This window comes from Ambystoma mexicanum, chromosome 8, assembly GCF_040938575.1.
Source record: "Ambystoma mexicanum isolate Mex_15411 chromosome 8, UKY_AmexF1_1, whole genome shotgun sequence".
NCBI lineage: Eukaryota > Metazoa > Chordata > Amphibia > Caudata > Ambystomatidae > Ambystoma > Ambystoma mexicanum.
In genome coordinates this window covers 1375930962-1375948767 of record NC_090929.1, presented here as the reverse complement: position 1 = coordinate 1375948767, position 17806 = coordinate 1375930962, and the positions used below count along the sequence as shown (strand labels likewise).

The 17806-nt window shown below is 43.1% G+C and overlaps 1 protein-coding gene across 1 annotated transcript in view; it reads right to left on the bottom strand.

The window, feature by feature from the left end:
* LOC138473016 (disintegrin and metalloproteinase domain-containing protein 12-like) overlaps positions 1–17806 on the bottom strand; it is a 2040250-nt gene that overhangs the window by 1410086 nt on the left and 612358 nt on the right. The window contains exon 5 of the mRNA XM_069611491.1: positions 6773–6838. Coding sequence (XP_069467592.1) covers positions 6773–6838 — 66 coding nt within the window. The remainder of the gene's footprint in view (positions 1–6772; positions 6839–17806) is intronic.

Here is a 17806-nt window from a genome sequence, read left to right as displayed (position 1 = left end):
CGTAATTGCATATAAGTGTGGCAACTGCTAACATTCACAATCCCATCTGGTTGCGACGCAGGCTAATGTTCACAATTTTAAGTGTGGCACATGCTAACATTCACAATCCTATCTAGATGCAGCACAGGCTAATGTCCACAATTCCAAAGCGTGGCACATGCTAACATTCAAATTCCATCTAAGTGTGGCAGATGCTAACAATCAAATTTCATCTAAGTGTGGCACATGCTAACAATCAAATTTCATCTAAGTGTGGCACATGCTAACATCCACAATCCCGTCCAGATGCGACGCAGGCTAATGTTCACAATTCTAAGTGTGGCATATGCTAACATTCAGATTCATGACTCATAGCCCTATTCTTCCTCGTCCCAGTACTTACCTATGAGGCAAGGAGCTTCATACGTAAGCACTGGGACAAGAACAAGAGATGTGGAGGTAATTCTGGGCAGAGAAGCAGATTTTGGAGGTTGGGGCACAGGGTGGGAGGGAGAGGGGATGTGTGGGGGTGGTGTGTGGGTGAGGTGGGATGGGGATGTACGATAAATCATAATGGCCATCCATGCCCACGCTATGCAGGCTTGCTATATGGTATTAGTAGCTAGAGAAGCATTTTGGTGCAGCCAGTCTAGTAATTTCTTAGTTTGGCTTGACTTTTCTTTAACTGGGAATCTCGGATAAAGCAGTCCTGCTAAGTGCAATTACCTGGCTAGACTGGCAGGTGCGTGCTGTCAGTCTAGCCATTTCTTACTGCAGCATTGTATATTTTTCTGGGGATCTGTGATAAAATAACCATGATAAGTGTTATTGGTTCAACTGGCATTTTGGTGCAACCAGTCTACATATGCCTAAATGTGGCCTTGCATGCTTTACTGTAATATGTTATTACGTGCCTAGACTGGTCCACATTGTGAAGCCAGTTGGACATGTTTCCCCAAATGTTGTGTTACGCCACTGTATATAGTAGTAACAAGTCCCATGTGACCCCAAGGTATCCCCCAAAGAAACAGGTTGTGAGTTCCTTCCTCAACTGCAGGAGCATTTGAGCGGCCCTGATTGCGACCAATATAGTGTTGCTGTAGGCTGGGACGTAACAAGACTAGACCCGTTTCCCGGTTTTCTCATTGCATGTCAGTTTAGTCTCAAACGTCACCAGTGACGGGATTCTAGCGAAGTGCATTCCAACAGAGCAGATGAATTTTGTGGCTAGGTAGGCTGGTGTTTGGGCAGGGGTTGCCTTATATTAATATATGTATTTCTTATTCATATCACACTTAAATCAAGGCTCCACCTCCCATTTTGCACAGCATTGTCTTCTTCAGAAGGCGCATAGGTTGCCCCTGAGCTATCCTCCCAATGTGATGCAGGCAGTTATGAGAGTATCATAGCTGGGATGGGTAGCCAGTGTAATTCTACTAGGATGGGCAAGACATGGTCACATTTCCTAGTTTTTCTTTCTATTTAAGTGTTTATAGTTTATACACTGGTTAAGACAATGTAAACATACAAATATTACAATACATGGGGGTAGAATAAAAATGTCCTCAATAAAAATACATTTGAATTGTAAAGCCATCACGTTACAGATTTAAAAAAATCAATTTCCTGTCACGAATTCCATCACTTTTTTCATACCAAAAATGCAGAATTAGATATAAGATTTGATTCTGCACCTACTATTGTGAACAAAAATTGATTTCCTGCAATATCACAAATTCTACTCACAAATCTAGACAAATCTATCTCATAAAAATATCCCAAGAAAGTCCATTGCGTTAGTAAACGTCTGGAGGTCCCAAGCTAGAGCTTGCAGAATCTACACTTTGTTTTCCATTAGTTCGTGTGACAGGTACTTCCCACCATCCGAGTGGGTAGCAGAATTAATCTGAGCTGCATAACAAAGCGTCTTAAATTTTGGCCCATTATACTACATATGTAATGGTTTGGTTTAAAATATCCAAAGGACTGAGATGCATATTCCTCATAATGTTTCTTCCCGCGCAAGTGAGCAATGTTATTCGATCTATGCCACACTCTCTCTTTTTCCTACATAGTTTTTTACAATATGGCAAAAGGCGCATGCATATAATCCTCTGAATTCCAACCTATCAGTTCATAAAACGATCGACAAGCGTTAACCAGTGTTCTCATATGCTAGCGTAGCCAAGTATTGTATTGGATTTAGTGGCCGAGTGCCATCTTGGCTATGCTAGTAAAACAAGGATTTACCAATATCGGTCAGTATATTTGTGCAAAGAATGCTTTTCTTAATTCCCACTAACCTGGTAAGAGAAATTAGGCCCAATTCCATACGGATTGCCTCATTTGGAGTAGACTGAGGCTGTCCAAGATTACATTTCCACAACCTTCCCTCCAGTACCATTTGCCAACTTATTTCTTCATCAGAGCTTATTTCCAAACTATATAGAGTTGCTTCCGTGATGAAACTTATATATGGTTGCCATGCCCTCAAATGAATGCAGTGCCTTGGCTCGTTTACAGGATTTTATTATGCCAAATCTGCTGAGAGCTTTAGGAATAATGTATAGCTGCAAAGACTTAGGAGATAGTGAGAAAGAAATTGTGGCTCGTAAGTAGATATACAAGTCTACATGTTACATGGTGTAACCTCACGCCATCCATTTAAAGGTTTTTGCTGATCTTTTTTGCTCTCACACATACACTTAGACTGCATGATTGATTTTTAGGTTATTGTTGGCGCGTCTACTTCAAGAGCGGTTAAACTGCCGTGTAAGCATATAGGTGTTCTGTCGAATAGCACAATGTCGTCAGTGTAAGATAGCCATTTGGTTTTGGTGTTGTATAGCTTTGGGAAAAATTGTGCACCTGATTTAAACCATTATCCAAATCAGCAATATATAAGTTAAACAAGGTTGGTGCTAAGACACAACCTTGTTTTAAATCATCATGTGTAGGTATATATCGACTGAGAGGACCCCAGGAGTTGAGTCGAATCGCAACAAAAGTTTTGGAGTAAAACTGAACCAGCAAATGAAGTACGTCAGATCTTAATTCCCATTTGGACAATTTGTGCCACAGTCTATTCCTCACAACTCTGTCAAATGCATTACAGTAATCAATATATGCCATATGGAGAGCCTTGTTAGAGTCCAGAGTAATACAAATCAAGCTACTTACCGTCCAGGTGTTGTGAGCCATTGACATTCCTTTATGGAACCCAGTTTGATTTGGAGGAAACAGACATATCTTTGACCCATGTTAGGAGTTCATCCAATATAAAACTACAGAGAAGTTTCAGAGGTACATCCAACATTGCAAGTAATCTGTAATTGCCAGGGATGTTCCTAAGTCCCTTCTTGTAGATTGGAATTAAAATTTCCTTCTACCATGATGCAGAAATTTGACCCACTTCTAATAGCCCTTGGTAGACCTTTAGGAGTAACTTGGCCTATTCCTCAGGGTTTCTCTTCAGCACTTTGCTGGCTGGACTGTCTGGGTCCTAGACCCTCGAAGATTTCATCTTTGTGATTTTTATAATAAGATCCTCAAGGGTTATGGTAAGGTTCATTTTCCTCAAAAGTGGGAGCTCCAAAACCCACATCGATTCTGCAGTATCCTGTTTACCATAGAGAGAGTCAACATAACTTGCCCAATAATCCGCAGATTTCTTAGCTCCCATGCTAAGGAGGGGCCACTAGTTTGGCTGGGAGGCCGGTGAGGAGGGTGTTCCCTGCATCGAGATATGAGATTTCGAGGGTCTGGTTCATGATCTTACAGTTCTCAGCTGGAAGGAGAGGGTTTATCTTCCAAATGGGTGCTAATTGTTGCCAGGTGCATTGGGCTTTTTTGTTGATATCTGCTGGAAGGAGAGATTGCAGTCAATAATGAACGAAGCACGTTGGTATGTGGGTCCAACTGAGGTGTGAATCCATTAAGGTGAGTGTCATTCACCCACCCTTGGATGGTCTCTTCTTTAGAAGGATAGCCTAGTATTACACATTTAATCTAATCTTGAAGGAAGCAAGTTATTTCTTGAGGCTTGAAACATCTTGAGTACAATTTACTTTAAGGTATAGCTGAGTATCATCAGTGTATAAGTCAAGTTAGATATTAGGGTATTGACCCTTTTAGTTTCATATAATGATTGAAGATCAACAAGGGAGAATATTGCTCCCTCTGGGACTGCACAGGTGACTAGGAGATGGTTGGATCTCAAGTTATCTACCTGTACTGATTGGTGTTAGAAAGGTGGAGGAGAACAATTTGAGGACTGTGGCTGTAGACTCCATTAAATCTATGAGTAGACTTGTAAGTGTGAGGTGGTCTGTAGAACGTTGCAGAGAAGTCAGGGAGGGCCGAAAGGCAGGAGTCATCGTTATCCATGATTTAGAGGGCATCTTCTATAACCCTGCATGCTATCCGTTCTGTAACTGGGTCTAAAGACAGAGTGGTTGTCATGGGGCAGGCCTTGGAAGTCAATATGATCATGGAGTTGGTTGCCAACTGCCTTCTCAATGATTTTACCAATGAAAGGGAAGCTAGTTAGCATGGTTGTCTGGGTCTAGAATGCGTTTTTGAGGAGCAGGCAGATTAATCCCATTTGTAAGGTGCTTGCGAAGGTGCAATGACCAAGAGTGGCATTAACTATTTGCAGCGGGGGTAAGGTTGGATACTGAAGACTGTTTCATAACAACAGAGAGAAGGATGTTGTCCTTATTTGAGGTAGGCTTTAGAGACACCAGTGTTTCAGCGAGAACCTTGTGGGTGAGGGGCTGTGAAGGTGTACTGTGTTGTTTTGCCAGATGTAGGATTGTGAGCAGAGGTGGGAACCAATTTTAACATGCAATATTATATCTGGTTTAAGCTATGCTGGAGATGAAGAAATGTGTGCTTCATTTTACTGTGCCCTCAGGGATTCCTAGATTGGACAACGAGTTCGAGCAATGTTTGACTGCCACAAAGAAGGCTTTAATCCTGTTAGTGACTGCAAAGATAGCTATGGAGTAATGGTGGTTTGGATTGCTGATAGGTTTAGATTATCAAGGAAGATTTGTATGAAATGTATGATTAATGCCAATTTAATGAGATCAGAGATATCATCAAACAATGGCCCATATATTTGATATGTGTGATAGATGATATGGAAAGTGTCAGTCTCTTCCTTCATTTGGTTGCAGAAAAGAGCTCCTTTGAGTTCATGGGCACCCAATTCAGCACAGTGCAGATGCAGCTGGATTTGTGGTTGACTGCCACACATAAATCTACCTTCCCCTGGATCAGCATTTTGGATGCTGTACCTGGGTCGCTTGAGGAAGTCAAAGACATGCGAGGAGATGGAGTAAAGCCATATTTCAGTGGTAAAGCTAGCATCAAGCCCATGTGTGGAAATAATGTCTCTGATGCTGGCAACATGAAGGTTGGCCAAGTTAGCAGTGATTGGCATCAGGATGTGCCAGAGCAGTGAGGCTAGAGATTGGAGTTGAGTGGTGATGAGGTAGATATGAATGAGGTACTGATGTCCACGTAGAAGCAGTTCGGTGAGTGTTCATGTGCCTAGGCCATACAGAGCATGGGGAAAGCATGTGACTGTAGGAAACACATTGTAAGGTCTTCCTTATGTTGTAAAAACTACCATCCAAAAGGCATAAACATGTGTAGTCCTTGTCTTCATCTAGGCACAAACAGATGATATCCTTAGCTGAGGATGCCAACAATGAAGATTCCTAGGGGATGGCTGAATATAAAAGGAAGAGCAGGTGGCTGGAGGGGGCCAAGCTCATCATATCACCGGGGGCACTCCTCTCAGCCTGTTCGCCTGTCTAAATATTCAATGTGTTCAATGTTCACATGCACTTTTGTAGCTTTTTTCTGAAAGTTGCAAAGGAAACATGCATACTAGATTGTTGATTGCATGCAACAGAGAAGGGGGTACTGGGGCCTCCATAATCTGGACATAGAATGACAAGCAGGGGGAACCTTATCTTTTCTATTGTAACCAATAATGACGGCAACATATTTGAATGTCTATCACCGTACCGCATGCCAAAGTATGTATATGAACAAACTTACTTGTAGAACAATAAAACCATCAAGGCGAGACGCACCTGCCATTCAGGAAAGCTGTAAAGGCATACCTATTAATGTATACACTGTACTACTAACCCCTATACCCCCCTAATAATTTCTGGAGGTAATCCAGTTTACATCATGCACACCATAAAACAATCAAATTAGATTGATCAGAATTTCTATGGCTTTCGTAAGAGCCACCGAATTTAGTTTCAATTCATACACGATTTTTCTATCTCACCACCATGAAGTAAGTAGCGAGTAGGCATACCTGTCAAGTGCCCACCATGTCATGTATGACGCTCTGAGACAGTCCTGTTTTTTTTTTAGCATACAAGGCATTTTGAAAATGTAAGCTCCAGAATGCAATACTATTTTAGCTAAAATGCTAGTTCTGTCTCAATGTGATCAATACTAGGAGTGGCCTCTTTTTTTTAGATAGGAGTCTTATGTCCAGCATATCTTGGCCATGTAATATTGGATATAGGTGTTCTGCCACCACTATTCTAGTAGGATTAAAATAACTGTTCTTAATTTCAGTGGTGGAATATTTGGAGAAAAGCTATGGTCCCCATCTTATTCTGCCACATCACACATGCCTCACTGCATAATTTGAATTTGATATACGACTAGTGATGCTAGGGTAGAAATGTGATGTGCAAAGCAATGTAAGGATCGATTGAATAAACACCATATACTCATAAACTAAAACATCACTTACCTCACGATTGTCAGCAACAATAACAAGTTCCACGTATTTCGTCATCTTCCAAGTGTCCCTTTTGTACTGTTAAAAAGAGATACATTGCAGTTATAATGCATGGCAGCCTAAAATACCTGCAAAAAAGCCTGTACAGTTCTTACTTTAGTCTAGTTGTGACATCACTACTGAACTGTAATCAGAAAATGACGCTGCTACTGCTTTGTAATCAGAGTTATTAATCTTCAGCTGTGGCGTCACAATGATTGTACCAGGATTCCAGCTGTCCTAGCAGCACTTAATTAAGACTGTGAGAAGCATTAACGGACAAGGATCTGTTCATGGTGTTATGTTTATTTTGTGCACTTCTCTAGTTTATCGCATGAGAGCAAGAATGTGCATGTTATTACGTATTTCAAAGCACAAAAATCTTTAAAAATGTATTTTGTTAAACTGCTTTAACTATTTTTCTGCAACACATTCGAAGCTGTATATTAGCTGGTTTTGAAATCCAAATTTGATATTATTTCTATCAGTAACTGGAAGGTCTCTTTCATTAAGCAAGAGGCCAGGTAGCTAAGGTGATATGAGTGCAGCCTGAGCCCATGTATTACGAGGAATAAAATATCCCCTACCCTACGTAAAAAAGATATTGCAGGTCACCTTGGATTTCCTTGACTCTATAAAGGAACTCGGACGAATATCCTTATAACGTATGGTGGGGGTACTCTATCCCATATATAAAATGCATGATTATATGAAGCCATGTGTGTACTATGCTGGTAAAGGATCTTGCATGATGGAGATCTTGTACAAGAATATTGGGGTCTGTAAGATATATTTTGATTAGAATGAAGATCAATGGTGAATGGTGAGTGGGTCATGGAATACACGTGGATACCTACATCTTCTACAAGGCCTCCCTGAATCGTTAGCATTGGTAAATATTGTTAAGTTGCAGTGAAAACACGTGGAGACTGTAGCAACTTAAACCTCTTTATTGAAGTAGGTTGTTGTAATATGCACGGGCTCGTGCATAGGCACACTGGTGGAATGTTGATGCGTGTTGGCAATCAACATTCCACAGTGGCGGTTGGTGCTGAGTGAGTTTAGGAGGAGGCTGTGGGGTCTCACAATAAAGTTACTTATTCATATATACAAAGGAGTAACTTAATAATTATAACATTGGCGACGAGGAGGTGTGAGACCCCACCCCACGTGTGCGTGGAGCAGCTGTTTGGGCTTTTACCTCACCTCCGGTGTTGTCGGTGATCGGAGGTGAAGCGGAGGAGTTGCCCGGGTGCCGCTCAGTCGGAGCATTGCTGCGGGCCAGTCCGTGCCGGCCCGTGCAGCAAGGAGGAGTGTCGGGGGGCCCAGGTGGGGAAGCGGAGGAGCTGTCCGGGTGCCCAGCCGAGTGCGCGGAGCAGCTGTTTGGGCTTCTACCTTACCTTCGATGCAGTCGGTGATTCGGAGGTGAAGCGGAGGAGCTACCCGGGTGCCGCTCAGTCGGAGCATTGCTGCGGGCCAGTCCGCGCCGGCCTGTGCAGCAAGGAGGAGTGTCGGGGCGCCCAGGTGGGGAAGCGGAGGAGCTGTCCGGGTGCCCAGTCGGGCACGGTCACTGGCCAGTCCGCCTCTGCTTGGTTGAGCAGGGAGGAGCGGTTCGGGTGCCCAGTCAGGGCACCGCGCAGGCCAGTGTTGCCGGTCTGCGGTGGGCAGCTGAGACCCAGGGAGTTTGCGGGTCGGCTGTTTGGTGCACGGCCATCGGTGCAGCGACGGGGGGCTGGAGAGCTCCACTCGCAATGGAGGCTCCTGCAGCTTGGAGTCTGTTGGGGCGGACAGGAAGTGTTGCTGCTGAGCTGTACGGTGGCCGGCACACGTGAGAGTGTGCGCATATAGCAGAGGCCGGCGCATAGCCCCGCCTCCAGCAGCGTCTGTTTCCAACGCTGTTTTTCGGGGACTGTGAGTCTCCGGGAAGGAGGGGGGCTGTGGTGGCGCTTCACAATAAAGTGCCGGCCGCTGGCCCCGCCCCCAACAGCGTCCTGATCCAAGGCTGTTTACGGGTCTGGGTCGCCGTAAGGATGGAGGAGGGGTTGCGGTGGCGCTGACAGATACCAATTTGGGTGTGCAGGAGTACAACTGTAGGCTGGCAAGTGGAAAGGGCTGCAATTACTTCTAAAGGAGGTTGGAGGCGCCGACAACAGGAGGTTAGTGGATGTGCTTGGGCTGGATTTGCTGCCAAGGAATTGTTGGATTAACTGTTGAGACTCACCCAGTGCCAGAACTTGGCTGTACTGCAATTACGTATGGGTGCACGTGCCCAAGGCAACAGTGGAAGATATTTGTCTGCTTTGTATCGTTGGTGTATGTTGATCCACCAGTGACAATACTTTGGGGCTGTATGTAATTTTGGGGGGCAGGTGCACAAAGTGTCAATGAGATAATTATCTTCCGCTAGTGAATTAAGATTTTTGCAGTGCACAAAGTTAGCAAGTTACTTTTGGGGATAGAAGAAACAGGGGAGTATACTCAACTATGTTTCATACAGCTACTAGGCCTCCACCTGCTTTTCTTCCGAATCCGGGAGAGCCGGTTGCTCCTTGGGAGCAGTGGGTAGATGCTTTTAAGGTATATTTGAGGGCCGCAGGTGGGGCAAAGTTTAATGACCATGAAAAAGAGGCTGCTTTACTGAATTGCATTGGTACTGAGGGGTTGAGGGTTTTTCGTCATTTGCCGGGAGAGAATGTGATGGTTCAAGGGGGAGGTGAAGGGGAAATGGTGGTAAGTGCCTATGAAACTGCTTTAAAAAAATTGCAAATACGTTTTGGTAAAAGAGTTAATGTGGTTTTAGAGCGATATAAGTTTTTCTCTAGGGCACAAGGTTCTATGGAAAGCATAGATGCATATGTTACAGCTTTACGGCCACTGATGGCTACGTGCGGGTTCCCGGGGAATGGAGAGGAACACATAAGGGATCAGATCATGATGAAGACATCCAACCAAAAAATTAGAGAGAGATTGTGGATTGAGAACAATCCTTCTCTTGATAAGGTTTTGGAGATTGCCAGAGCAATTGAAGCCTCAAAGGCGAGTGTACAAGTGGTTACTGAAAGGGACGGGAATAGGGAGATGGTACATGCTGTGGTGCCAAGGAGTAGAAAAGCTGGGGATAAAGTTGTGACACAAGGCAATAGAGCATCTAAGGTCAAGGAGGGATGCAAAAATTGTGGCTGGTTGAGTCACAATGTTGGTTCGAAGTTATGTCCTGCTAACAATGTTGAGTGCAGGAAATTTAAACGTATGGGTCATTTTGCACGTATGTGTAAGGGGCAGGTGGTTGCTAGTGTAATCACAGAGGATGCTACCATGGGGCTGGAAGGGGCATCGGGTGGTGGCTCTAATCAGAGTGTCTCCAATCAGAGTGTCATTTTACATGTTGAGGGTTGGGGGCGGAAGGGTCCATGGGTGTCGGTATTAGTGGACCAGCATCCTGTGGATATGTTGGTGGATTCGGGGTCACCTTATACCCTGGTGTCTCCGGAAATCTATCATGAAGTGCTGGGTAAAGAAATGTCTACTTTGTTGCCCCCGGACATAAGACCATATGCTTATGGGCAGCAATCCATTGACCTGCTGGGTTATAATTGGTCGAATTTCTCTTTCAAGGGGAGGCAAACTATGGGTAAATTGTATGTGGCTTCAAAGGGCACAAGTATACTGGGTTGGGATGAGCAGGCTGCACTGAAAATACAAATTCATCCAGGTGAAAAGGAACCAGTTTTAAGTGTCATGGAGGGAGGAGAAGAGAATAACATAACAGTTACTTCCACAGTCCTCATGAGTGAGTTTCCTGAGGTATTTTCAGACACCCTTGGCAAACTTAAAGGTTTTACACATCGCATTGTGTTGAAGAAGGGGGCGATTCCGAGAGTGCATAAAGTAAGGGGAGTGCCTGTTGCAGCCAGGGAGGCATTTAAAGCGGAACTGACTAAGTTGCAGTCAGCAGGAATAATTGAGCCTATTGAGTGTAGTTTTAGTTAAGAAGAGTGATGGCAACATAAGAATGTGTGTAGACCTCCGAGAACTAAATTCCAACATATGGGTGGATCGGCATCCCTTGCCAAATATAAATGAGTTGTTGTTGACGTTGGGGGAAGCTAAATACTTTTCAACGTTTGATTTGTCAACCGCTTATCATCAAATTGACCTGCATGTAGATTCCAGACCCCTTACGTCATTTGTGACTCAGTTTGGGGCTTTCAGGTTTTGTCGTATGCCTTTTGGATTGGCTTCGGCTTCCGCTGTGTTTCAGCGGTTGATGCAGCAGTTGTTTGGCGGGGTGAAGGGTGTCAACTATTTTCAAGATGACATTTTGGTTTGGGGCAGCAGCAAGGAACAACATGATGTCAGGGTAAGGAAGGTCATGCACATTCTTAAAGAGAGAGGTTTGACGGTAAAGTTGACCAATTGTCAGGTGGGTGTGCAGGAGGTCACATATTTGGGACACACATTGAGTTCACGAGGTGTGAGTCCAAAAAAGGAGTTAGTACAAATGTTGAGAGATACGCCAGCTCCGGGCAATAAGGATCAGCTAAGGGCTTTTCTGGGTCTTGCAGAGTACTATGTTAAATTTGTTCCTAATTATGCTGAAAAAACGGTGGCCATGAGAGCTCTCATGAAGAAGTGTGCAAGGTTTGTATGGTCCGCGGAGTGTGCGGCAGAATTTGAGTTGGTCAAAAAGGAAGTAGAGAATGCTCCCTCATTGAAATCATTTGATCTGAAAAATAAAACTGTTTTGACTGTGGATGCAAGTGAGGTAGGTCTTGGGGCAGTGCTAGAGCAATGGATAAAAGGTGAATGGGTACCAGTGGCTTTTGCTTCAAGGACCTTGAGAGAGGTGGAAACGAGGTACTCTGTAATTGAGAGAGAGACCTTGGCAGTTTTATGGGCTTCAAAACACTTCAGGACATTTTTGTGGGGTATACCGTATATTGTCAGAACGGACCACAAACCATTGGTGCAGGTATTTTCTACCAAAGGGGTCATGGCAGTGTCTCCAAGGATTGCAAAGTGGTCAGTACAGTTGCAGGATTATAATTTTTCCTTGCAGTATTTTCCAGGAAGGTTGAATGTTGTTGCGGACTGTTTGTCCCGTTTGCCAGTGGGACAAGGTGATGGTGAGGCAGGAATAGTACAAGAGGATGATTCGCAGGATTGTCAGGTTGCTTTGGTGACTTCAGCTGTGGAGAAGTCGGTGTGGGATCGGGAGTCGGAAACGGATCTTGAGTTGAGGTGGGTTAGGGAAGGTTTGCTCAAGGGGTGGCACACCGTTAAGGACAGGTTGGAGGGGAAAGCTTATATTCAGGTTATTGACGAATTGGCCGAGGGTCCCTGGGGTGTGTCTAGGGGTTACAAATTGATACCTCCTGTAAGTTTGAGGGGAAGAATAGTGGAATTGGCACATGTTGGTCATTTGGGACGATCTTTAACTAAAAGGAGATTGAGAGAAGAGTACTGGTGGCCATCTATGGACAAGGATGTTGAGCAAGTAGTGAAAGATTGTATGGCATGTTCTGTTAGTGATAAGAGCAAGGTACTGCAACCACAACCTATACACCCTGTAGAGGTTCCAGAGCAGGTATGGTCGAAATTGGCTTTGGATATCATGGGTCCATTTGACTGTTTATAGCCTGAGTCCAAATATATGTTGGTATTGGTGGACTATACGTTCAGGTGGATTGAGGTGGCGGCATGTTCTAGTGTTACAACGAATTCTGTTATTGATTTTTTAAAGAAAGTATTTGATCGTGAAGGATTACCTGCAACTTTAGTGACTGACAATGGGGTGCAGTTCACTTCTAGAGCAATGAGGGAATTTTTGGAGCAGCATGCCATTTCGCATTCTAGGACAGCTTTATATAATCCTTCTGCGAATGGATTGGTTGAGAGAGCAAATGGTACCATTAAGGCAGCCATACAATTGGCTTTGGCCAATGGGTTGAATTGGCAGGATGTGTTAACACAATACCTGGCTGCATATCGGAGAACACCGGCCATACTTACGGGAAGATCTCCATTTGAACTCATGAGGGGTAGGAAGGCAGGTACAACATTGAGAACCTTGGCCATGGGGGGTGGTGGGCCATGCGATATGGACTTGCGAGCTGTTCATCGCAGTGTTTTGGAGCGACAGCAGAGTACAATGTCTTCACAAAAAACTAAGAAGGAGTTGAATGTTAAGCCCGGGGATGAAGTGTACATTAAGAATCCTAGGATGGTTCACAAAGGTTACAGTTCTTTCATGCCCTTAAGGAGAGTTGTCAAGGTGGGAAAGGGACATGTGCACTTGGAGGATGGCTCTGTGTGGAGTAAGAGAAGAGTGGTGGTGAGTGGCTGTAAAAGTAAGGCTAGGCCAGATGTGGGATCTAATTTGGAATTGCAAGAAACAGTACTAGATTATGATCCTGTTGATTCACAAAGAATAAGGATTGAACAAGAAGAGATTGTTCCAATGCCAAATCCTGTTGGTCCAGAGGTAGGTGGGGAATGTCAGAATGCTATTGATCAGCAACATGATGAGAGACAAAACAGGGGTCGTGTGGGTAGAAGGTGTGGTCCTCCCATAAGATTTAGAGACTACATTTGTTAAAAGTACAACTATATTAAATTGCACTCATTTTTAGTTTATATCGGGATGCATGTTGTAGTGATGACAAGTCATGTAACATTTTGTTCATTGTTCCATTGTTCATTGTTTCATTGTTCAAATTTGTATTAACATTGTTATACAAGGGAAGAGGATATGTTGTAATATGCACGGGCTCGTGCATAGGCACACTGGTGGAATGTTGATGCGTGTTGGCAATCAACATTCCACAGTGGCGGTTGGTGCTGAGTGAGTTTAGGAGGAGGCTGTGGGGTCTCACAATAAAGTTACTTATTCATATATACAAAGGAGTAACTTAATAATTATAACATAGGTTCATATACAAGGTGAGCGACCCCCAGCCAGGGGCAGCACAACCGTCCTCCTCTCTTCCACGACCCACTCTCCTCCCACCTTCCAGAACCTGGAAGCTTCAACGTGACTATCATCCAGGTTCTGCTGTAACCAAGTATCATAAGATGTAGAGATGGAATGTTAGGTGGATGACATGTACACAATGACTAACCTGTTGCCATGAGTGACATTTAACCCATCCTAGAAATATCTTATGCCTGCAAGAATGCTTACATGGCTTCACTACATATCATAACAAAGCCTTGAAAGGAAGAGTGGGAAGACCCTCAGCTGGTCTGTGCATTATCGTAAGAAGCACGTCAAACTTAGCTGTCGTCAAGGTAATTCAACCAAATGCATTTATTTAGATTTAGATTTTGAAATTGAAAGAAAAATCTGACAGAGGGTCACACAAACATCTAATTTTGTTCAATCTGTACTGGAACCCAAACAATTTTGCATGCATAGACTTTGTAAACATAGTCACAACCGAGATCAACGACATCTACTCTAACTTCTCACAGCCTGCGTTTATCATATGCAGTGATCTAAACATTGATTGCTTGGCATATGAGAAAGAAGCTATTTTGGCCACCTCGTTAAAAGTGTCAAACAAAAATACCAGGTTAAAAACATAGACAAAAACATTAAACTCTAAACACTTTCACATGCTAAATGGTAACATCAAAGGCGATGTATATGATGCAAAAACCTGGAAAAATTGAGTCCAGAATGCCACGTTAGATACTTTTACGTCTCAAGCAACATATTAGAAATAGTTGACTCATTAAAGATATCTCCAACATCTGCTGGCGACCATGAGCCTTTGACTCGTTCATTGATGATGTCGAATAACCAAGCAGCAAAAACATGGTGACATACAATTGAGACCGAATCAAGTCAAACCCGTATTCACATAAAACCAAATGAAGCTAACAAACTCCTAGAAACATTCAATGTCTGGATAGAGTTCAGCAAGCCAGGATCTGATTATACACAATCATTATCACCATACAAGAGTCAGTGGCATAAGAGCTCCAGCGCCCATAATAAAATAAAACATTTTCCTGATGCACAGATTAGTGAGCACAGGCATAGCCTACGTAAGGACATCAGAGAGCTGCAGGATGTTCCCCTAATAACGAGAGTAGAGGCAATTAAAAAAAAGAAAACAAAAGTATTGGAAAGTATCGGAATTGGATAAAGGCACAGCAATCCCAGATGCTCAAAAGTGATGCGGAAGGCATGATGACAGCTTTGGGAGATAAAAACTCAAAGAATGTGTTGTGGCAACTATTGAATAGAGGAAATGGCCCTAGAAAATCCAGTCCCAGAATGCATTTGGGTGGCTCACATTCTGGCTGTACTGGAAACCAAAACTATCTTGGAAACGATTGAGCCGGAGTTGAATATTCACCCATGGAACATATGATTTGATAGTGATGAAATACTGACAATAATGAAAAGAGTAAACATATCCAGAGCTCCAGGCCCTGATGGGCTCTTGAATGCGATCCTAGGAGCCGCACCAGAAGCATGGGCTCAATTGTGCCGATGTTTGTTTGAAAGGAATGGATCCCCAGAATATGTACCATCGTCATGGAAAAAAGTGTGGTAAAACCAATTTTCAAAAAGGGTGACCGGATGAATCCAGCGCACTATAGACCTATTACCCTGCTTGACGAACTGGGAAAGATATTTGCCTCGGTCCTGCTATGATGACTCAACCTGATTATAGGAGCTTGTAAAAGATGAAGGCCCTCCGAGGAGACCACAAAATCTATATAGCTTATATAGACTGAGTGTGCGTTTGATAGCATCATCAGAGAACGCCTATGGTCAAAAATAGAAGTGGCAGAATGTCCACCGATCTTTTACAGGCAGTCAAGGATTTATATACTGGCACTTCAACACAGAATAGACTGAACAGTGAAGGGCTGCTGACTGAAGCGATACCAACTAAGAGGGGCCTAAAACAAGGCTGCCATTTAGCAGCATTTCTATTCAATGTTTTCATTGCTGATATACCCCACATATTGGATGCTGCTCAATCATGCTCACCAAAGTTAAACAACCAGATGATTGGGTGGTTACTTTATGCGGACGACTTCATGTTGATGGACAGAACCCCACGTGGATTACAAAAAAAACGGACATCATCCAAGAATATGTAAAGCAAAATAGCCTGCGAATTAACCCTAAAAGTCTGAAATCCTGGTTATGGAAAAGAGAGCCACCGAGAAGTCAAGGGCACTAAGTGACCATTGCTTACAAGCTGTTCCTGCTATTACATTTCTGGGGACAATGATTAGTAGAAATGCCAACAAACTCCCATGTAAAGAGCATTTGGAGCATAAGGTATCGCTTTTATCAGCTAATGAGAAGCATATAAATTGCAAATTTGGCAAATTTTCACTCCTGCCCTTGGTGCGATTTTATAATTAAAAAGTAGTCCCTGTGGTAACTTATGCCTCAGAAACCTGTTTGAGTTTGCCTTGGGAGATGTGGGACCGAATGGAAGGAAAATAATACTACCTAATGCAGTGCCAGTAACCATCATTCGACACAAACTTGGCCTTCGGTCATTAGATGTAAGAGTAACATGGAAATCTATGTTACGCTTCGGTAAAATAAAATACCAGGCCCAATCTAATTAAAAATCTTGCTGCCAAAGCTGGAGGGATGCGCGCATTGGGTCTTGACTTCATGGTCAGAAGATTTCTTTTGCGTATTTAAGCGACTTGGGAGTCACTCTAGAAATTCTGAGCCAAAACCCAGCATATGTTAAAAGAATGTAATGGGCAAATGATTGGCAAATGACGGAATCAGCAAGAGCAAATTCAAGAACCCATATGCTCACGGAAATCATGATGGCATTGTATAATTCAATGCTGAGTTACTTTAATACATTTCCATCGAACAACCATTGCGATTTGTACTTGCGATTTTGACTAAATATCTTGCGCAATAAAACCACCTTGCGAAGATGCGGTTTAGTCAACGACTCGATATGTAGACTCTTTAACAAGCATGTGAAGTCCTTGAAACATCTGACACTTTTTTGCCCAGTTCCCTGAATTTCGAACACTATGTATTTGTATACGCACTTGTCCAGACAATTTGGTTTAGATGCAGAAGCATGGTGGAAGGCCCTCTACGTGGGTCACTCACCAAAATGGACTTATGCGCTAACCACATTTTTAGTTGTATAAATGTGAATGAAGAAGGATTTCTTTTGTCACTTAATAAAAGTTTGTAAGAAATTAAATACTGTAAAAAATATATATTTTGATTAATGCATAGCTTCCACGTTAAAGCAGGCATTCCGATTAACACACCCTGAGACATACTGTCACATCCCAGAATTCTGGGGACAAGAAACAGGCTAATTTCCGAATCAATATTTTTTTTTTATTTATGTAAAATAAATGCAGTTCTATGCAGGTGAAGACAACAGCAGCTTGTCTACAAAAACGAAAATGACCTGCCTCAATTTGTCTCACTTTCTCACACACAAACACTCCTTTTTATGGTCAATTCTGTATACATATCAAGCTCTGAACAACGAAAACACTCTAATCATAGCTCTACCAAATATGGTGCTAAGGTTTGCAAAGATGGACGTGTCCCTTCAAATAAGCTCATAGTAAATCTCAGTTGACCTCTGCAGGTTTCAGGTTAGGGATGCAGTGTCACAGATTTAGAAAGCACACAATTTAAGCTCACCCACCCCAACCGGGGGGAATGGTTTTCAGATTGCATTGACCAGATATAAGCACCCCTTCCATTTTTGCTTCACATATGACTCTAACTGTATTTATTTATTTATTTGCATTTATAAAGTGCGCAAGCAGCCTGCAAGCATCATGGTGCTGTTACATGGAGTCGACTTAATTACAGTTACAGGTCAGTGTACATACTAGGGTACATCATGATATGTTACATGCAGGGCGATATGGCTACACAAAGGTTACATGGCGTATAACAAATTGAAGCAGAGCACATTACATATAGTTGTTATTACCTGTGTAAACATCAAGGCATGGAAAAGGGACACT